General features: G+C 58.3%; 6 protein-coding genes across 6 annotated transcripts; 4 read left to right on the top strand and 2 right to left on the bottom strand.

Annotated features, from left to right (window-relative positions):
• Window positions 1-2,401: 2,401 nt before the first annotated feature.
• On the bottom strand, window positions 2,402-4,069 carry SLS55_008730 (uncharacterized protein; the record flags this gene model as incomplete). Its single annotated transcript, XM_066780136.1, has 5 exons — window positions 2,402-2,511; window positions 2,562-2,740; window positions 2,828-3,421; window positions 3,617-3,751; window positions 3,975-4,069. 5 exons carry the CDS (start codon window positions 4,067-4,069, stop codon window positions 2,402-2,404), a joined length of 1,113 nt encoding a protein of 370 aa, XP_066629365.1.
• A 4,192-nt stretch (window positions 4,070-8,261) lies between these two features.
• Window positions 8,262-10,924, top strand: SLS55_008729 (uncharacterized protein; the record flags this gene model as incomplete). The annotated part of the gene is made up of 3 exons (XM_066780135.1): window positions 8,262-8,288; window positions 8,344-8,548; window positions 8,610-10,924. The coding sequence occupies 3 exons, from the start codon at window positions 8,262-8,264 to the stop codon at window positions 10,922-10,924; spliced, it is 2,547 nt and encodes an 848-aa protein (XP_066629364.1).
• A 2,126-nt stretch (window positions 10,925-13,050) lies between these two features.
• On the top strand, window positions 13,051-14,097 carry MTR3 (3'-5'-exoribonuclease; the record flags this gene model as incomplete). Its single annotated transcript, XM_066780134.1, has 2 exons — window positions 13,051-13,189; window positions 13,238-14,097. 2 exons carry the CDS (start codon window positions 13,051-13,053, stop codon window positions 14,095-14,097), a joined length of 999 nt encoding a protein of 332 aa, XP_066629363.1.
• A 383-nt stretch (window positions 14,098-14,480) lies between these two features.
• On the bottom strand, window positions 14,481-15,163 carry SLS55_008727 (uncharacterized protein; the record flags this gene model as incomplete). Its single annotated transcript, XM_066780133.1, has 2 exons — window positions 14,481-15,000; window positions 15,069-15,163. 2 exons carry the CDS (start codon window positions 15,161-15,163, stop codon window positions 14,481-14,483), a joined length of 615 nt encoding a protein of 204 aa, XP_066629362.1.
• A 492-nt stretch (window positions 15,164-15,655) lies between these two features.
• On the top strand, window positions 15,656-18,299 carry SLS55_008726 (uncharacterized protein; the record flags this gene model as incomplete). The annotated part of the gene is made up of 4 exons (XM_066780132.1): window positions 15,656-15,671; window positions 15,849-16,118; window positions 16,168-17,381; window positions 17,475-18,299. The coding sequence occupies 4 exons, from the start codon at window positions 15,656-15,658 to the stop codon at window positions 18,297-18,299; spliced, it is 2,325 nt and encodes a 774-aa protein (XP_066629361.1).
• A 535-nt stretch (window positions 18,300-18,834) lies between these two features.
• SLS55_008725 (uncharacterized protein) lies at window positions 18,835-19,730 on the top strand (the record flags this gene model as incomplete). The annotated part of the gene is made up of 4 exons (XM_066780131.1): window positions 18,835-19,039; window positions 19,101-19,179; window positions 19,239-19,328; window positions 19,427-19,730. The coding sequence occupies 4 exons, from the start codon at window positions 18,835-18,837 to the stop codon at window positions 19,728-19,730; spliced, it is 678 nt and encodes a 225-aa protein (XP_066629360.1).
• Window positions 19,731-20,731: the final 1,001 nt, after the last annotated feature.

Genomic DNA, 20,731 nt, shown 5'->3' with positions numbered 1-20,731 from the left:
CGCACTAGCGGGGCCCGGCGAAAGGGTTCCGCAGCTCGCCCAGCGGTCCGAATCTGGCTGCCGCCGCACACACACACGCAAGCGCAGAGACGTTGATGCTGCCGGCGCCCGCTGCACCGCGGATGCCTAGGTGTGGATTGTGCCTGTGCCTACCTACGAATTTTGTCTGATCTGCTCCAGCACGATCGCCGCATCCTGCCGCGCCCCGGCAGCCCTCTCCGCACCGCGTACCGCTCTTCCCGGCCTGCCGTTTCCCGCCGCTCCTCCACTTCGCGCCCACGCCGCCGCCAGCGCTGCGCCCGGAGCGGCCTACTCCGTCTTCCACCCACCGTCTACTCTGCTCCCTGCTGCTTTACCACCGTCGCCCGCAGCTCCTCCACCTGCGCGGAGAGCTCTTTCAGTAGCCGCATCGTCTCGCTACCGCTGGCGTCGATAGGGGCCGCCCCGGCCGTACCGGGGCGCACGCCGCTGCTCAGCGGGCGCGCAGCGGCAACCCGCGGGTTGCGCCTGGACGCCTGCACGAGCGATGCCGGCACCGCCGACGACTTGCCCGACATGCCTGTCTTTACTGGACGTGCCGGCAGTCCACCGTTGGTTGCAGGCGCCTGTCTGCCGCCCATGGTTTCGATGCCCGGCGTCCCGCGCTGTGCCACGTTCTTCTTCCAGACGTAGTCTTGCCAGTGCTCATATGCCCAAATAATGCCAACAAACGGCGCGTGAGTGGCTTTGAGGAGTACGATACGCGCTCCGCGCGCGGCGCGCGAAGGCAGGACCATTAGGATCGGACGGAAGAGCACCACCGGGACGAGGTTCTGTTGTTGACGTTAGCTTGCAGTTCATCATCCTGCGTTCGGCATGCGGCTTCACGCAGGCTATGCAGCCCTATTTGTGGCTTGAGCGGGCCGCAGCGAATGGCAGCACGTCAAATGCTTCGCCACCAACGTCGTCCACAATCTGGCAGCACACCGCACCGCCTGCTTGCAACGGCATCAGTGCATTGCATGCTGCACGAAATTGTAGCAACAGGCAAGCATTCTCGCTGCTGTGGACGACCCTATTGGCTGGAATCAGGCCGTCTTAAGGGCTGTGCTGCGGCACCGAGCGCTTATAGCGCCAATAGTCGCGCTGGAGAGTGCTATCATTGGGGAAACTCACAAAGGGTGGGAAGAAATAAGCCAGCTTGTTCGAAGTGGAGGCTTCGAGCACGTAGATCGAGTACCTGCGCCTGCATTAGCGGTCGCGCTGCCCGAGTCCGCCTTGCGTTTAAGCCCTTACACATAGAGGTATTCTTCACGCGACGAGTCGAGCACCTGTCACCAAGAATCGTGAGCCAATCGATCCCTCGCTTAGCCAGCATTTTGCCTAGGCGACATGGGGGGCGGCATAGCCTTTCCAAAAAAGAATGCAGCGCGGCTATTCCTTCACCGCCCCCACCCTGGACCATGAATCCACTCCACAAAACTTACCTGCCGCAAGCTGGTATTGACATATGCCATCATCGACGTGATCAGAAGCTGATTTGTCATGCAAACAAAGACGATCTACGCCAAAGTTAGCTGGTGCAGTGCGTCGTGTGCCACCGGGTATACCGACCATGACGGGGAGACCGAGATATGGGGATCTGTTCAGGATTAGCATCGTCACCAACGCACAGAGCGGGGCTAGACTCACATTTTTGGAGCAATGTCCTAGGGAGAAACGTCAGCCACAGTCCGTGCAATCTTGCGGACGGGAAAACCTACAAATCCGATGACTCCGCCACTGTAGACGAACGCGTTAGCGAAGCACGACCTGCACAATGCGTCATAGTCGCTTACCCGAAAAAGACCTTCAGCACCGTGATGGATGTGTCGCGCAAGGCAACATGGCCACGCGCAAGCAAAGCAAAGGTCGTGAAGAAGCCTGCAGTAACAATCGTCCAGAGTCAGCCGTCTCCGCGCCCCACAAAAGGCAGCAGCAGCCAGGAGTGGCTCCACGGTCTGAGCACCTACCAAGGTAGATAATGAGAACGAAGCCCAAAAACTTGATAATTTGTTTGCCCTAATTTCCCGTCAGCTGGCTGCCGGCAATACCGCCTCGTTGCAGGCAGAAACCTACCATTTCCTTAAGACAGGGTAGCTAAAATCTACGTCAGTAGCTGAAAAACGCCGCATGCATCTTGCCACTCACCAAGGTTCCATAGTATGGGTTCAAGCTGAGCAGCGAGAAAATACTGCAAGGACGGGTCAGCTCGTCAACTGCAGGCAACACGGCTGACAGGACCTACCGCGGAGTCAAGAAGAGCGAGTGGAGGGCAAGAATGCTGAACGAAATCTCTAACAGCTGCTCGTCCTCGTGTGCCAGGCCAATCATTCCTTCAGACCGTCAGCCATTGTCTCACTGTCGCTCTCTGTAGAATCGGTCACCTACTAGTGATGAAGAAAACGAGACCGATGATGATGATTCCAATGTCCCAAAGACTCCAGATGTCAGTTGCATAGAAGTGAGCACCTGCCTCCCGGAACTCGCTCCCTAGACTGACGTTAGACTTGATACAGGGCTACTAGAACGGATTGACTTACATTCGTCGAAGGCAAAGCCGGCAATGAAGAAATAAAAGATGACCTCGGCAACAGTGATGTTCTTCATGTCGCGCTGGATGGACACCACATAGAATAGTCCCAGGAAGCACAAAAAGAAAAAGATCTCGAAGGTCTTCATGTACCGCGGCACGCGAAGACGGCACCACGGGTCGCCCAAGCTGGGAACTAGTCAGCGGTGAACCAGACACATCGAGTATCAAGCGCATCGGCGCTCTCGTGCCCCTTCGGCGAGCCTCGTTACTTACTGCTTGTTGTAGTACTTGGGCTTCTTAACGGCACCGACCGTGAGCTTCTCCCAGAAGACGATCTCACCGTTCCAGATGCCATTGATGATATCCTGGATACATCTCTGGCTGAGGAATTTCTTAGCACCAGCAACAGCAGCGATCTCAAGGGTGTTGAGGTTCAAGAAAGGATCGGCAAAGCCTTCACCCCCCGTGGCTTCATACTCCTCGCCAGGGATGTGGTGGTTGGTGGAGTGAGAGGAAGATCTCGACTTCGAGCGGCGGGCGCCGTTGGCGTTGCCGTTGCCGTTAGCAGTCCCATGATCAGCAGTGCGGTGTTCCGACAGAAGCCCAGTCCTCTCGGTGGGCTCTCCCTGAGAGTGACGGCCGTTGCCATTGGCGCGTCCACGAGTCGCAACACGTGACTCCTCGTCGTCCGAGTCATCATGCTTGTCGTCGGGCTTCGGAAGCTCGAACAGCAGGTAGTCAAGCGCCTCTCTCTCTGAAAGGGTGAGCACGAATTGCCAGGCTACAACCTCGCACGCAAGACCGCGCGACTCATTAATGCCGCGGTCATCATCGCTCTCAATAGCGCGGAAATGACCCTTGAGAGCACTGTAGAAGGGGCATCCAGAAAGCTGCAGCGCTCAGGCTAGTCCATTGCCGTACGGGAGTGCTTGCCTGTGCATACCGGCTTGCGCAGTTACACAAGGCTAGCGACGTCCTGTTGGCGAGACGGTGCCTGGTGCCGCAGTTCCGGGAGCCGCACTGGTCAGAAGATGTGAGAGCATGTAAGAGGGTGGTACTTACAGCAGAGCAGCAACGATGGCCTCGTGGTGGACCTCATTGGAGAGCTTGCTGATGAGAGGCTGCAGCTTCTTCATGTGCTTGCTGCTGCGGAGATCGTCCCAGCCGAGGGGCGAGTCGACGGCCTCAATGATGTAACTGGCATTCCGGTCAGTGCTCGAGGGTCCGGAATCAGCGGATCTGGGCTCTGGTCGGGCGGCTATCTCCATTAGGGGGGCCAAGCGACCTCAACAGGGCAGCGAGCGGCTCGCCAGAGCCTTCAGATCTACCCGCGAGGGATTTCCGCCCCACCCCGGGGATATTGAGATGAAAATGGGATGGATGGGTGGTGGGTGAGGTCTGGGGAAAAGGGGCCACGTACTACGACAGCTTGCGGGCGACATCGCTGAACGGCTCGTCATCCCTGATGTCGGGGACGTCAGGGAGAGGCGTGGAAAGCTTGAGTTCTGCTGCCATGACTGCGACTTCCTTTCTCGACGCAGATGACAGGTGGATGATGAGGAAGGAGCGTTCGGCGACGACCGCGCTGGCCACGCCAGAAGTTTTTAAAAATCACTACTGACCGCTCTTGCTGATCTCCACCCCGCAGAGGCCATCCTCAGGTCCCCTCTGCCGCGAGTCGTGAACGCGCGCTTGTCCCTGGCCGCCGTGCTGCCGCACGCGCGACGGGCCGCTGCAGACGCGACAGGCGCGTGGACCCTTGCAAATCCGCGGCTCCCTCGCCTCGCCCCCAGCACCCTGGCCACGCCAGCCGCCACCTGCCTCTCCTTTGCCCGTCGACGCTCCCAGCCTTATGCTCCCAGATCCAGCTTGCCGGATCGCCCTCCTGCACGATGCTTGTCTCACCTGCTGCTGCACGCAAATCTGAGTGGCGCAAGCACAGACTCGTACGGCCAGCAATCCCTCCACCAAGGCGCTGCCGCCGCCCTGTCGGCGCTGCTGACGAACATGCGGCTGTCCGATCGCCCTGGGCCACAGATCCGGCGCCGCATGCCTCGCAGCCGCGCGTGGTGTTCTCGCGGAGCAGTTCGCCCACCGACAAGGCTGCCGCCAAGAAGACCAGCGAGCCCTCCGCTCCCACCCAGCAGCAGTCCACCCGCAACCAACCACCACACACCGGCGGGTCCGCAAGCGTCCACCGTCCTCCATTGCATGATGTCCATGGAATGAGCGCGGAGGGCTCCGGCGGAGGAGTTGGCGCGCGGACTCCCGTCTCTGGCTGCACAGTACAAGGCAGGAATCGCAGTGGCCATCGCAGTGGCCATTGCAGTGGAACCTCAACCTCTCCAGTCCCAAAGGCCGTGTCTCGCGATGATGCTGTCTATGGAGCGCGCAGGAATAGGGTCAGGGGTGATTGCGGCGCGGCCGTGGCGGCTTCGGAGGCGGCTAATGAGTCTATCGCGCAACGCGCGATAACTGGCGCGTACGGAGAAACTTCGACACATCCTCGGTGGGATCGGCAACTGGACTCGGCCGGCCCGGCCGTCTCCCAGCTACCCCAAGGGAGTGCCTCCCTTTATGTAGATGCTGGGGGACACTTGACAGCCGACGTAAGTACGCGTGGGTGGAAGCTATATCTCTCCTGCTAACCGATCTTACCGTAGGATGATGGAACCGATGGGGAAGCCCTGTCACAGACGTCAGACCCCGTCGAGGACAGCGAGGCACAAAGCGTGCAGCGCACGTCTGCGGCCGAGAATCGCGGCACAGCAGACGCCACAAAGCCTATGGAACGCCTGAGCACGTTGAAGCAAATGATCCGCGTGCCAAAACTCCCTCCCGCGGCTCTTGACTTGTCAAAGTTCCAGCTGCCAAAACCGGTGGAAAAGGGAAAGCGGAAGTTCGTGCGCAAATACAGGCCGGTAGCCGATGGCTTTGTGGGATCGGAACTCTCGGTGCCATCAAAACTTAAGAGAGTGCGGAGAGTCCAAAGAAGCCGTGCACCTCAAGCAGGCGGTCTTGAACTTGTCCAAGGAGGGCTGCAAGCTCTTGATCAGTCGGCCCAAACAGAAGTTGAAATGCGCGGGATGAGTTCGCTCCACGACTTGGGCGCCACGCCTCGAAAGCGTTCGGAAGATCTCTTTGGTGATGGTGTCGTTGTCTCATTGCTCGATAGCCCAGGGAGGAGTATCCGGATAACGCCCAGCCATCCTCGTTACAATGAGAACTTGAGACAGGAACAGGGCCAAAGGGATCGCGCGGACAGAGATGTTAGCATTGGCTGGCATGGGAGCCAACCATCGACAAGGCGCAACTTAATTCCAACGACGGCGTTCCAGATGGCCAGGGATACTGCACCGGTAAGGCCGGATACGGTGGAGGAGGAAGACGGGGGAGAAGAGGAGGAAATAGAGAGACCACGCGAAATGGAAAATCACGAGTCGGTTCAGAAAGCAGGTGATGGATCCTCATCGGAAGCTGGCAGCTCTTCCGACTCGACGACGGGGGACGGGGCATATGTGGCCGATGCGGGGAATCCACTTGTTGAGCGAGCAGGTGATAACACTTACGAGGGTAGCCCCGACATCTTGAGTGCCTCAGGGACTATTTCGGACCGAATTCGCAGCACTCCCAAGCACTCCAGGAGGGAACCTGCCTTAGGTCAACATGACACTTCGGCATCTCTGAGAGAAAGTCAGTATCGTGGGGGCCTGGGGAATATTGCCGTGGAAATGACACGACCCGGACAAGCTGCGCGCATGCAGTCTTCAGGCATGTGGATGGAGGTTCAAGAAGAAATAGAGTCTACGCCTCCTGCGACGTCAAGACTGCTCGATAATCCTGAGGATAGAAAGAAGAGGGTGAAGTCGGTCATGTCATCTGAGGCTTTGGTTCCAGAAAAACGGCAGCTGGTTGCGGCAGCGATGGCAGTACCAGTCCCATCCAGGCAACGCACGGGACAGGGCACGGCGGAGGATTCGGGGAATTCCAGCCGCCGTTACACAACATACCCGAAAGGTTCTGTTGCTTGCCACTTTCTGTCCTTGCAAGTCCTGCACAGCACCCTCGAGCTCATCGCTGCTGGGCTTTTATTTCGCGTTGTGCTGACCAACTGACTTGCTGATAGAATGCCAGCAGCTGGAACTCATCGACCACACTCCTGAAGGTGAACATACCTCACCACTTGCCGCTTACTGACTAACTCCTTTGCCCAGGAGTTTCCTCGTTTGCCGAAAGCGCCTTTCGACATCCAGCTCAGACGCCCATTCATTCTTCGACAGGCGTAATATTCGCTCGAAATACGGTATCAGAAAGTCGGAAGTCGGCGACCAGGAGAAGGTCGCGGATAATGGTCAGCGGAAGCACTCGAGACTACTTCAGCGCCGCTCAACGAAAGCTGTTTGCCACAGATGATGAGCAACTAGCCGGGGATCACATTAGCCCCGTCACTAATGGCAATGGCGTTGGTGCAGTGGCTCTGTCCACACAGACGGCTGGGTTCGCGAATAACTCAGGCTTTGCACATCCATACGTACGCGATGAGCAGTACAGTCAGCGGCGAAGAGCCACCCAAGGTGCAGCGGATAGTACTCAGCCTCGGTTTGTGGGAACGGTTACAGTCACGGACGGCGGCCGCTTGCCATCGCTTTTACTCGACCCGCCGTTCCTGCAGTGACACTAGGATAGGGTGACGGCGGCGGCAGCGACTCTTTGCGACGTGGGGGGTTGCAGCTCACTGATGGCAGGTGCTAACATGAAGACAAGACAGATAGCTTTATTTGCGGCATTGAAAAGATACGGGAGCATGTACACGTTCAAGCGATGGGAGGTTTTGTAGCTAATCCCGCACACGATCAATACAGGTAGGCTTGCTTCGGCCGAGGACTCGAGATGAGGAGGCGCAACGAAGCTTACAGCTAATTATAGGCGCACACGAGGCACGCGGCCCGAGACTCGTGAGCGTCGATCTGCGGCTGCGGCTGCGGCTGTCAACAAGCTACACGTGACCGTCAGCAACAGCTTGGATGGATGGTAGCACAAGGCGAAGCTTGATCGGCGGACCCGACGTCAGACGAAGCTCGAACCCAGCCAAGCAGTGCATACGATGCGTCACACACGCGAAGCTAATCGAGTGCTGCCTGAGGTTAGCCCGTTGCTTGTCGTATGTGGCACAACCGGCAAGCGGAGCTCGGCCGATGGCTACGTGGGTTGCTGCAGCAGCGGGTGGCAGCCGAGCCGAATCACCACCTCGCCCGGCCTCGACTCACCGCAAACTCGGGCAGCACACATGCAACCATTCCGGAATGGCGCTCCCCAACGCCCCAGCGCCATGCAGAGGCGTTGCTCGTTGCTGCTGTGCCCGCTGATCTGAGTCTTACTTGCAGGGTTCGTGGCTTCGGTCTGATCCTAGTCTACCAACATCAGATTCCCCCGCGCCGGAGTCCGAAACGCTAACCACCAATCTGCATGCCGTGACTGTCGGACTTCCGCTTGAGTGGCGTAACTCGACGATGTCTGCATATATGCATGTACGCGTTGCCCGCTTCCCCTCTCCGCTGGCCTTGTGATTTTTTCCCGCATTTCTTGCCCAAGCTCTGCCACTTCCCTTTGCGCTCTCTCCTTTCCTTTCGCTCCCGAGCTTCCTTCTCCAAAGTCTGCGGCTCTCACGCCGCCGCCTCTTGTGTGTCCCCTCCCTTGAGCACTCATCATGACATCGCAGGGAGGCCAAGGCCAGGTAAGCGGAATCACATGCACTGCGAGAAGCTCTTTCGTTAACATTCTTGGTGTAGGCGGGGGCACAACAAGGTCCTCCGCCGGGGCCGCCGTATGCGCCGCAAACATGGTCCCTCGGCGGCCGGCTGGAAGAATCCGTCGACATTCCCATCACCGCCGTCTTCCTTGCCCTCTTCATCGGCGGTGCAATCGGTCATATGGCCACATTCAAGAAAAACCAAAAGCAAGGCCACAAATTCATACTGACTTTGTTGATGTTCGGTAAGTTTTCCTCGCCGTCAATTCGTCAATTGGTGAAGTTTTGGGACTAACGTTTTCAAAGGCTTCTGCATGTGCAGGATTGTAACCTGCATCCTACGCATTGCATCCTCCACAAGACCCACGAATATCAGACTGGCGATAGCGGCGCAGATATTCGTCGCCGCCGGGGTGCTGCTAATTTACATCATCAACTTGATTTTCACGCAGCGCCTGATGCGCGCCCAGCACCCTCGGCTGGGCTGGTCGTTCCGTTTCGGCATGTTCTTCAAGTTGACCTACGTCGTGACTGTGCTCACCCTGATCATGGTCATCACCGTCACCGTACAGTCGTTCTACACGCTCGACACCAACACGAGACGCATCGACCGTAGTATCCAGCTGTACTGCTCGACATTCTTCGCATACGTTTCATTCCTACCCATTCCGTTGACTCTCCTCGGTCTCATTCTCCCGCGCAGAAAGCGGCTAGAGAAATTCGGAGTTGGGAGGTGGCGTAGCAAGATTGTCGTGCTCCTCGCCGCAACCTTCATCCTGTGTTTGGGTGCGGCTTTCCGATGCGCCACGGCGTACTTGGACCCAGTGCCACTGAAGCAGCCACTTCCGTCGTACTACTCGAAGGCATGCTTCTACGTCTTCAACTTCACTCTTGAGATAATCGTCATCTACCTGTACCTCATCGTGCGGGTCGATCGACGCTTCCATATTCCCAACGGCGCGAAGGGCCCTGGCCAATACGCACGTGGCCCGTACGCTCCAAAGGCCATCGACTCGAAGCGCGTGCAAATCAGAAAGCACGACAGCGTGCAAACCCTGGACAAAGCGTCAACAATCAACGAGTACAGCCCCAGCACCAAGCGTTCGCTCAACCTCAAGACCGACTTCTCGCCATCCGAAAAGAAGAAGATCGATCTCGAGGCGCAATCTGCTCCGCACAGTGCCATCTCTGGCACCACTGCGGCTTTGTCCAAGGACCATCTACTCCTGCCCGAATCACCCAAGCCGGCCCACCTCAAATCGGAAAAGCACAGGTCAAACGGAGACGTTCCGCCGGTGCCCGCGCTGCCCCCGTCTGCAGCCGGAGCTATTGTCTCTTCTCCACCGGCCTCCAATGTGCCGTCTGGCGCGGCTTCCACGCGCGGTACGGAAGAGAAGCTCGACAAGGTCGTCGATCTACTCGTTTCGCTCGACCGCCGCTTGTCGTACCTCGAGGAGGCGCCGCGCCGCGACGACCTGCTCGAGCGATTGACACAGCGCCTGGGCCGGCTCGACGAGGTCGACCCTGGCGCAACGCCGCGCATGCGCCCGCAGTCCTCGGCCGGCACCACACTCCGCGGGAGCGTCGACAATGCGGGCGTCAACATGGGCTTTGGTGGCGTCGGCGGTGGCAGCGACCACGCGGCCCTCAACCTGCTCGATCGCCTGGACCGCCGTCTGTCGCGCCTCGAGGAGCACGAGGCCCGCATGAACCGACCCAGCACCGGCCTGGACAGTCTTATGGTCCTGGACCGACGCCTCAGTAACATGGAATCACGTATCGGTAGCCCAGATCCTGCATTCGGCGGCAGCCCGCCAGCCTTTATGCGCAACGGCTCCTTCGGTCCAACGAACAACCATCCAGCCGCTGACTACGAGACCCTGATGGCTTTGGGCGGCGGCCACGTCGATGGCGGTCCCCTCATGCCTCCAACAGACGGCCGCTTCGACCGCTGGAACTACGGAGGAGGACCCCCCGGCAGCAACAACAGCCCTCGCCTTCGCGGAGGCGCGGGCAGTCCCCCACACCGCTTCTCACAATCACCCCAGCGCTTCCCCGCCGCCTCCCGCGCAAGCGGCCCCGTGGCGACAGGCACATGGCCGCTCGACGAAGCCGATGAGTATCGCCTGCAGCACCAACAACAGCGACAGTCCCCGCCACAACACCCTGCCCAGCTCCGCCCCGGCTTTCCCCGCGCCAGGCCTTCGTCCGACTCGATGGGCACCGTCACACTAAACGCCCCGTCGGTGCGTGACCACGATCTCTTCGACGACGACCTCCCCTTCCCGCCGACGGTGCAGGTGGCCGACGTTGGCAGGGCGTACACGCCCGACGACGACCGCCCGCACCGGCTCAGCCGCGGCCCCATCAACGACGACGATGGCGACGGTGAAGGCGGCGGCGGCGGCAACGGCACCGGCACCGGCGCCATGCTCGGCGTCGCGCGCGAGCAGCCGCTGCGCTACTCGACCAGCGTCGCCAGCGCCACCAGCCAGTACAGCCAGGCGACCGAGGTGGACCTGAGTGGCGAGAGGGACCGGCCGCGGACGGCGTACGTGGTCGACGACGTGTCGGCCGCGGCGCAGCGATTGAGTCCGGAGGTGGACCGGGACAGCAAATAGGGCGGTGATGCGCGTAGGAGCGCGGGATGAGGTGTAGATTGGTGCTTTCCAGTTCCGTCGTTTTTCCTGTTTGCAGGCGAGCCATCGTCGGTTGATACCACTCTTTGAAGGGTTTATTTCATTTCAGGTCGATCCAGTACTCCTTTTTTTGCTACTAGGTATACAGTCCATATTGACTATTCACCATTACAATCTACGCACCACCACTCAGGTAAGACTGATCGTTTTCATTGCCTACCTTTTCAAGACGTCAGAGAATTACGGCCATTTCGTTGTTGAGTAGGGAACGAACATCACAAGCTCAAGCCACAGCGGAATGGACGGCAAGGGCGGTAGTAACGTTCGTTTGGTACGCCAGAAGATTCTTGTAGATATTGTAATTTTTATTGCCATTATTCAAAATTACTACGTAGTGTCACGACAGAGTGGGATGATGACGTGGGGGGGGCGATAACAGAAATCATTACCCCTCTTTCCTTTTCACTGTACATGCATGTTTGAAGGATCCTGGGATCTTCACCTACCTTCTCAATCTATAAATAGAGGCGGGGCGGGTCAACCCATGTCAGCTTGATTCGCCGGCGTCGGGTCAGAATGGTTGTGAAGAAGGGACCTGGTGAGACGAGAGCAAGTCAGCCTCAACTTGTTCCTGAGTAGGATATCAAATGTTTGGCGGGGTAGCGCGTGCGTGTGAAACTTTGCTGTGGCCTGAGGACATGGAAGAGTTGACCCTGGCTTCCATTTCATCCCCAAACCACTGCGAATGTCTCACGTTTACTCAGACAGCCGGTTTACTCATGCCTCCCACCGGCCGCGAGACGCGCTGGCCCCAAAACGGTTCCAAGCGCGGCCCGCAGCACTAAGCCCGCAATTACGCTCCGCAAACCCATCGGGTGCGCTCCCCGTGAAGGGAACGGTCGATGGCACGATTGAGCAACTCCACAACCTATCATCCCCGTGACCCAGGGTAGGATCGCGGGTCCGGTGCGGGAGGGTGGACCGGCGGGGCGGCTCATTGAATGGATAGACTAGGATTCATCTCTGCAAGAGGAAGAGTTTGGGGAAACCCCGGGCTTGCGGGGTGCCGGTGAAACTTACATTTGACGCAATCGGCATCGGGTGCTCGCTGAGAAGGCTGCTGACGAACTCCGATAGCGCACGCCATGTGGGTTCTAGAATCAGACGTTAGCTGAGTCCGACAACGCAAGCCTCGTGCGGAAACAAGTCAAAAAGTAGCTCAAAAATCAGACATGGTAAGCTTGGTAGAAGATTTCCACATGAATGTTCAGTAGCAGAACTGATAATTAAAACCGATCATCATAAGAGCTGGGGCAACGGAAACATGAAATCGCTTACAGTGCTCCTGGAGGATCAATAGGGGTGGTTGCCGTGGACGACCATGATACGTCGCAGGCCGTGGCACACCACCCCTTCGACTAACCAGATCTTTTCGACTCCCGATTCAAGGTATGCGGAGAGTACTCCAATGCCACCACACGCGGACATACAACCGTACTCGTCCATGGCAGGCCATCAGCTTAGGTGAGCGCAGTGGCCGAGCCCACGCCATGCCACGCGTACGTGGCGGCCGATCTTGCGCGGGGTCGAGCTACAGCGACGAGGGCTAGAAGGAGTGGCGCAAGTTGGCTGAGCAACCTGGCTTCTGTGGCTGCATGCTGAACCTAGGGCCGGCTTGTCAGTGACGCGTTCTCAAGCCCCGGTAGTGTTGCAAAGTGAACATTTGAGATGTGTAGTCAGATGGTAGTGCATGTTGTTCATGGCCCACAAGATGGTCGCCCGAAACAGTTGTGATAGGATTTCTTCCTGTGAAGGTGATGTGCGGATCAGAGGGGCAGATAACTTACAGCCAAGGGTTGTGCAGCAAGAGGTGGCGGAGGAGGGTTGGAGATGAAGGAGAGAGAAGGTCGTGTTTCGTTGTGGGAAGAATTTCACAGCGCGGCACGGCGCGCCCGGCCGCCGAGCAACTTCAGACGTCCCGACTCTGAGCATGAGTCTGTGCGCGCTCGGTAAGTCGGCATCTTGGCAGCAGCAGCACCGACACGCAAATCTACCCGCCATGCGTCACGGTTCCTGAGAATCTACGCCCAACACCTCAAATCGCTCCAATGACCGACAGACGCCGCACAAATGCCCCAGCCGGCGGCACAACCGCCCCGGTCTTCGCATCCACCCTGCCCAGCTACGAGGCCTCCGCGCCAACCCGCCCGACGCGCTCAAGGAACTCGGACGAGCTGCGCAAAATATGTACGCCCTCAATTCGCCCTCGCAGCGCCTGCCATTGACACATTGTAGTCCTGAAGACCGGCCTCACCCCTTCCGCCTCCGGCTCTGCCTACCTCGAACTCACGCCCTCGACTACCATCAGACCCACCACCACCATCGCCGCCAAAACCACCAGTGCCAGCCTCGCCTTCCCCACCGGCAGCCTGAAGCTGTCCTGCGTGGTGCAGGGTCCAAAGCCGCTGCCGCGCTCCTCGCCTTTCACGCCCTACCTCAACCTGACGACGACGCTCAAGTTCGCGCCCTTCGCCGCGCGTCAGCGCCGCGGATACGTGCGCGACGCCGGTGAGCGCGACCTCGGCCAGCATCTGGAGGCGGCCCTGCGCGGCATCGTCATCGGCGAGCGCTGGCCCAAAAGCGGCGTCGATGTCATCATCACCGTGCTGGAGGGCGAGGAGGACGGCTGGGCGGGCGATGAGCTGGGGCTGGACCCCGGTGTTGGGAATGGCAGCGTCGGCATGGGCTGGGGCATGATGAACGTACTGGCTGGCTGCATCACGGTCGCGACTGCGGCTATCGTGGACGCGGGCATCGACTGCGTTGATATGGTTGCTGGTGGTGTGGCGGCGTTAGTGAGGAACGGGGAGGGCGAGGAGGAGTTGGTCTTGGACCCGAGCCCGCCCGAGCACAAGGATCTGGTGGCCGCTTGCGTCGTAGGATACCTGCCCGGGAGGGATGAGATAACGGAGCTGTGGATGAAGGGAGATGCGGGGGCTCGTGCCGAAGAACTCGTGGAGAGGTCCGTCCAGGCTGCTCTAGCCTCAAGACTAGTCCTGGAAGAAGCCGTCAAAGAGTCGGCGGCCCTCAAATTTCCTCAGTTTGCTGGGCAGCTGTCTCAGGCTGGAGGGGCAGATGTTGAGATGGCAGGCTGAGGAATGAGAAATCATCTCGCGGGCTGCTCTCCAGGCTCACGAGAACGACTGCATAGCGTTTGGCGTTTTGGAAGGTCAAAAAGGGAAGGCCTTGGGGAAAGATCGGTCATCGCGGGTAGACGAAGGTAACATGAAACAACAACGATCTTAGCTTACAGCATCTCTGAAAGGGCTGCCGGAGCAGGTGAAGAGCCACAGGGGCCAAGAACGTTGCAGGCACCAGAGATGAGCCGCGGGCGAGATATGGACCGCAACGGTAGGCACTAATCGCAAAGGTCACACGACGTATCCACTGAAGTCGAGAGTGCCGTAATATACTTCATTCGCAGTTGTGTCGATACTCGCATGACCACTCAGTCTGCTATGTTAAGCTTTTGTTTGAATCATCTCCAGCCTTCGTGCTCGTCGTCGCTCCCCACCTCTGGCACTGTCCCCAACTCCACTGCGTCGTCGTCCTCAGCCTCGTCCTCAGCCCCGTCCTGGTGATCTAAGAACCTCTCCCTCTCCTCCTCACTCCCGGATCCGACCACAAGCCCGTCCGCACCACCAGCCGACTCCGTTCCCTTGATCGTCTTCTCCTCCCTCCTCCCGATGATAACGCTGCCGGCGACCAGCATCGCGGCACCCAACCACCACAAGCCGGGCAGGGACTCACCGAAGATGAGGGCGCCGAGGACGGCGGTGACCATGAAATTGGCCGAGGTGTTGATGATGCTGACGCGCACGGTCGACGAGGCGAGGGTGAGGGCGCGCGTGAAGAGGCCCCACATGATGGCGTTGAAGAGTAGGTTGAGCAGGAAGAAGACGCCGCGGAAGGCGAACTCGAAGACCTTGTTGTCCGGCGAGAGCTGGAAGAAGGAAAGGAGCGCGTGTGACCAGCTGGTCGTGAGGGACGTCGTCGTGCTAATTGCGAGGAAACATCAGTGGTTCTGTCGGGATAGCTATGGGTGCTTCGGCGGAGGGGGGCGTACAGCTTTGCGAACATGCCGTTGAAGGCGGCGCAGGCACCGCTGCCGATGGCCAAGACAAGCCATGCGCTCATAGGCTTGGGGGCAGTGGCGGCCATTGTCGCGTCTCTTCGAGCCGCGTCGGACTGGGTTGTGGAGAGCGGAAAATCCGGGGGATCTGGGAGACGCGTCGTGGGTGGAACAGGCGCGCTGCTCGCGGCCTTCGGTCGAAGATCTTCCGGCGGCCAATTTTAGCCAACGGATAAATCCCACCCCAGGCGCCTCACGAGACGACGATACTGCTTTCAACAGATGGGGCCAAATGCAAGTGGGGCATCGATACCAGAGCTCTGCGGAGAAGGTGTCTCCGGTCAGCTACAGTAAGGCGGGGTTGAGCATGCATGCAGCTTTTCCTCTAAGCGATGTACGAATCAGCGGACGGAGCTATACAGAGGCACTCTGTTTTCTCCTCATCAGCAGGTGAGAAGAGTGGAGAGAGCTCGTTTAAACGAGCGACGCAGCCCATAAAAGAGCTATTGGGTGCTTCCTTGCTTTGACGGAGCTTGTGATGAAAGAAGCCAGCGTACCAATCCCTGCGCCTGCCAGCCAAAATGAAGTTTCGCGATGGTAAGTCCAGATTCGGTCTACTTTCCATTGTGGACTGCGCTCTTTTCTCTACCATGCGTCTCAATCGAGCCACGAGCATGATCTACCTCAGCTGTGAGATCTAGGTCGCTGGTCTGGTTCTAGTTCTAAAGGCTATGCTCTTGATAGCGAAGCTCCAGGGGTTCTAACAATCTCCAGGAATGTGGCTCGCGGCAGCCGACAAGCATGTTCAGTATGCCGAAGACATCTACACCGTCACTCCTCGCGACGACAAGGCGCTCAACCTCCTTTGCCCCACACGGCACATTCGCTCTCGCGGCGACACCTTGAATTTGAGCACCATCAACGTCGAGATCGAGGCCCAGTTCGATGGCGTGATCTCCATTGAAGCCACTCATTTCTCTGGAGCTCAGAGGAGGGGTCCAAACTTTGATTTATATCCGGATGGACGACCAGCACTTGGAAAGAGTAAGCCGGTCCTTTGCGACGGAAGTTGTCGCTACTGACAAGACCACAGCAAACATCAGTAAAGGGGAGAAGGGCACTACACTCACTTCCGGAGCACTGTCTGCCACCGTCGGGCCGGATCCTCAAGCTTTCGATATTCGCTTTCATGCTACCGACGGCTCGAAAGAGCTCACACAGCTACTAAACCGTAGTGTCGGGCTTGCATACAGCCCACCGACGAGCAATCCGAAGCAAGTGGAGGACATGCGTAACCTCCAACACTACGTCTTTACGCAGCATGAACTCGGTGTGGGCGAGTCCATCCACGGCCTGGGAGAACGGTTCGGGGCGTGGAATAAGGTGGGCCAAGCGGTCGAGTTGTGGAATGAGGATGGCGGCACTTCTAGTGACCAGGCTTACAAGAACATCTCCTTCTACCTCAGCTCCAAAGGCTACGGCATTTTCATCGACACCCCAGACAGAGTGTCTCTGGAAATCGGCAGTGAACGCTGCTGTCGTCTGCAGACATCAGTCGAGGGTCAGCGACTGAAGTGGTACATCATCTACGGGCCTTCGGGACCCAAGGAAGTGCTGACCAAGTACTCGATTCTCACCGGAAAGCCCGGAAAGCTGCCTGCTTGGAGTTTTGGGTTGTGGCTTTCAACATCCTTCACAACCGACTATAACGAGAAGACGGTTACACACTTCCTCGAGGAGATGCACTCGCGCGAGGTGCCCGTCGAAACATTTCACTTCGACTGCTTCTGGCTGAGGGCTTTCCACTGGTGCGACTTCGTATTCTCGTCGGAGCATTTTCCAGATCCGGCCGGTCAGATCAGACGGATGAAGGAGAGCAAGCTGGCGAACAAGGTGTGCGTCTGGATCAACCCGTACCTGGGCCAGGCATCTCCCGTGTTCCAGTACGCAGCTGAGCGGGGCTACCTGCTCAAACGGAAGAACGGAGACGTGTGGCAGTGGGACCTCTGGCAGACGGGCATGGGCATCGTGGACATTACGAACCCAGAGGCGCGTGAATGGTACGTGGGCTGTCTGAAGCAGCTGTTCGACCTAGGCATCGACACCATCAAGACGGATTTTGGGGAACGCATTCCCGCCACGGATGTCCAGTGGCACGATGAGACCGTTGATCCAGGCCGGATGCACAACTACTACGCCTTCTGGTACAACAAGATGGTGTATGAGGCGCTGCAGGACCGCTATGGAAAGGACCAGGCGGTGCTGTTTGCGCGTGCCGCCACTGCCGGGACACAACGCTTCCCGTTGGTAAGCTACGCTGTTCCTGCTCCTGTGTTTTTCCTCTTCGGGATGTGAAGATCCTTCGAGAGAACAAACGATTGGCTGACCGAGCGTTTGCAGTGCTGGGGTGGCGACTGCGAGTCCACGCCTGCCGCGCTTGCCGAGTCGGTGCGCGGCGGGCTGTCGATCGGGCTGTCAGGCTTCAGCTTCTGGTCCTGCGACATCGGTGGCTTCGAGGGCAACCCGCCACCGTGGATCTACAAACGGTGGGTAGCGTTCGGGTTGCTATGCTCGCACAGCCGTCTGCACGGGTCCAACTCGTACCGCGTGCCCTGGCTCATCGACAGCGGGGCGGCCGGGGAAGGCAGCGCAACGAGCGTGCTGCGCACCTTTGTGCGTCTCAAGCGTCGGTTGATGCCGTACCTGTACGCGCAAGGCGAGGTCAGCCGGCGGAACGGATGGCCGCTGTCGCTGCGCGCCATGTGCCTCGAGTTCCCGTCGGACCCAAGCAGCTGGTTTCTGGACAGGCAGTTCATGGTTGGTGACAGCCTGCTGGCAGCTCCCATCTTTAGCGAGGACGGCGAGGTCGAGTTCTACCTGCCGGCGGGCAGGTGGACGTCGTGGTGGGACGGCAGCGTGGTCGAGGGCCCCGGCTGGCGCCGCGAGCAACACGGCTTTGAGACGCTGCCGCTCTACGTACGCGAGGGTGCGGTGCTGGTGCTGGGCCAGGAGCAGGAAGGCGTCAAGGGAGAAGGCTTCGCGTACGACTGGCTAGGCCGTGGCGCAGACGTCTGGCTGTACCAGACCAAGGGCGGCGAATCGGCGGAGGTGGTCGACTCCAAGGGCGAGCGGGTAGCAACGCTGACCGTGGCGGACGACGGGGCGAGCATCGTCAAGGACGGGCTGCAGAAACTCGGGGCGGAGGCGACGGTTCGGCGCGTGTAACCAGGCCTCGCTATTGCCTATTCAGCTTCAGCTCTGACACAACACGCAAGGGCCACCGGGCCCGTGGATACAAAGGCAAACCCATACAGTCGAGGCTGCTGACGGACGTTGCGCAGACGCCGATGTGGGCAGGGAGGGTGAGTGGGTCAAAGGAAGTGTGGGGTTGGCGTGGTTCGTTCCTTCTTCGTGCAACGCGCATCACGTAACGCTGCCTCCGCTTCGGGAAGGTTGTCTGAGCGCCGCAAAGAATACAAGGCGCCGCAAACCATGACACAGGCAGCCGCTAACGCTGTCGGGCCGCGTACCTGACCTTGATACGTGATACTCGCTGCAGTCCCACCATGCTTCCTCGGCGACTCCCAGCATCCACAGCTCGTCATGTTGTCGCCCGGCCAAGGAGGCAGCCTGTGTGAGCCCCAGAAGGATATATATAAAGTCCCACCGTGGCTCTTCTTCACCACCATCAGACAGCTCTCTCCAGTCTACTCTCGCTACATTCACTTCACCGCCAATCACCCGCAAACCACCCGCCAAAATGCACGCCGCCGGCCTCTTCACTGCCCTGCTCATGGGCGCGTCGACCGCCAGTGCCTTCGCTTTGGTCCCAAGGGTTGGGCAGGCCGTCAAGCCGGTGACACTGTGGAACGGTCCCGGTCAGAAGAACGGCAACGATGCCGGCGGCAGCCCTCTCCAACCCCAGTCCTACACGTTCAGCCCCAGCGACGGGAAGAACTCTTGCTGTAAGGGACCCGGACGCCAGCCGAGCGAGGAAAGACTTCGTTGACGTTGAACAAACCACAGTCAACCTCGGTGGTCTACCCATTGACGAAAAGACTACCTCAATCACTGTTCCTGATGACTGGTATTGCGTTCTCTGGGCGTGAGTACCTCGACCATGTTGGCACCTCTTCACGTGGAAATCTAGCTAACCTTACGAAGCAACGAGGGCTGCGAGGGCGCCTCCACTCCCAAGATTTTCGCGGGGGGTATCAACAACCTCGGCCAAATTGGCTTCGACAACAAGACCAGGTCCGTTGCCTGTCGTAGCGCGTGACTCCCTTCGGGCCCATCGTCGTCCTCGTCCGCATCGTCGTCATCAACCATTTCACCATCGACTGCTTCCACAGGCACTTCCACAGGCACTTCCACAGGCACTTCCACAGGCACTTCCACAGGCACTTCCACAGGCACTACTTCCTCAACGATCAGCTCCACCAACTCTGGGACTTCGTCCTCAACAACAAACTCCATCACTTCAACCGATTCCACCAGTTCTGGTACGTCCACGACAATTTCCACCTCGACCGGCACTTCAACCTCGACCGGAACAGTGACCTCAACCGGTACTTCGACCTCTACCGCCACGTCTACGTCAACGGGTACCTCGACGTCGACCGGCACCTCCACATCAACCACTACCAGCGGCACTGAAACTTCGACCGGCACCTCGACTTCAACCGGAACTTCCACCAGTACCGACACTGAGACTTCGACTGGAACTTCGACTTCAACCGGCACGTCAACGTTCACCGGATCCAGTACTTCGACCGACACGACAACCATTGGAGCCAGCACCACCTCTTCCTCTATCCCCTCAACGACTTTGACGACTTCTCTGATAACGACAACGACAACATCAAGCTCTACGAGGATCAGCGACCCCGTGAGTTCGTCGACTGTGTGCGTCGCGGGCAACGGTGGCTACGAAATCCCCTGTTGAACTTGATCAAATTCCTTCTTGCTAAGTTCTCAAGGAGCTGGGTCAAGAACAGCCAGGATCAGGCAGCAATAGTGTCGCGGGAGTGTCTTGTTGTTTCCATTCTCTACATGTCTCTCTTCCTTTCTTTCTTTCTTTCTTTCTTCCTTCCTTTCTTCCTTCCTTCCTTCCTTCCTTCCTTCCTTCCTTCCCCTGGTTTCTCTTGCACACAACTTGATTTTCTCTTTCTCGCAAAGGACCATTATGGAGCCAGGCTACCGAATAGCAACGTTGAGCGGGCCTGGGAGAAAGCTCAGATGTGTGTGTGTACGCTCCTTTTCTATGAGGCGAGGAAAGTCCAGGAGAGGGGGGGTTTAACTTTGTGATGCTTTCTTTTCTTTCCTTTGCGTCTGTTTGGTAGGAACAGTTCACGAAACAAAGAATTGCGGTAGTTAAACGTTTGAGTCGAACCCCACAGAAAGCATTCACTCCTGATCAATCGAAATATCAAAAGAATGGTGATAATGAGTTACCGTCCCTGTTTGATTTTCAATTTAATGGAGCTACTAAACAGGAGATAGAAGCTACACATCCTGACAACAATAAATAGATTAGAAAATCCTCAAGAATGGTCCGCCGTAGGCAAGGCAGAGTCTAAGCGGCAACAATCTCCCCAATAGGGAACAGATTGCTACTCCAACGTGGGACAAAAACACCACATCAGGGTTTAGAGTAG

This window comes from Diplodia seriata (genome assembly GCF_021436955.1).
Source record: "Diplodia seriata strain FDS-637 chromosome Unknown scaffold_9, whole genome shotgun sequence".
NCBI lineage: Eukaryota > Fungi > Ascomycota > Dothideomycetes > Botryosphaeriales > Botryosphaeriaceae > Diplodia > Diplodia seriata.
Note: the sequence above shows the minus strand (reverse complement) of the source record. Positions and strands in the feature narration are given on the sequence as shown.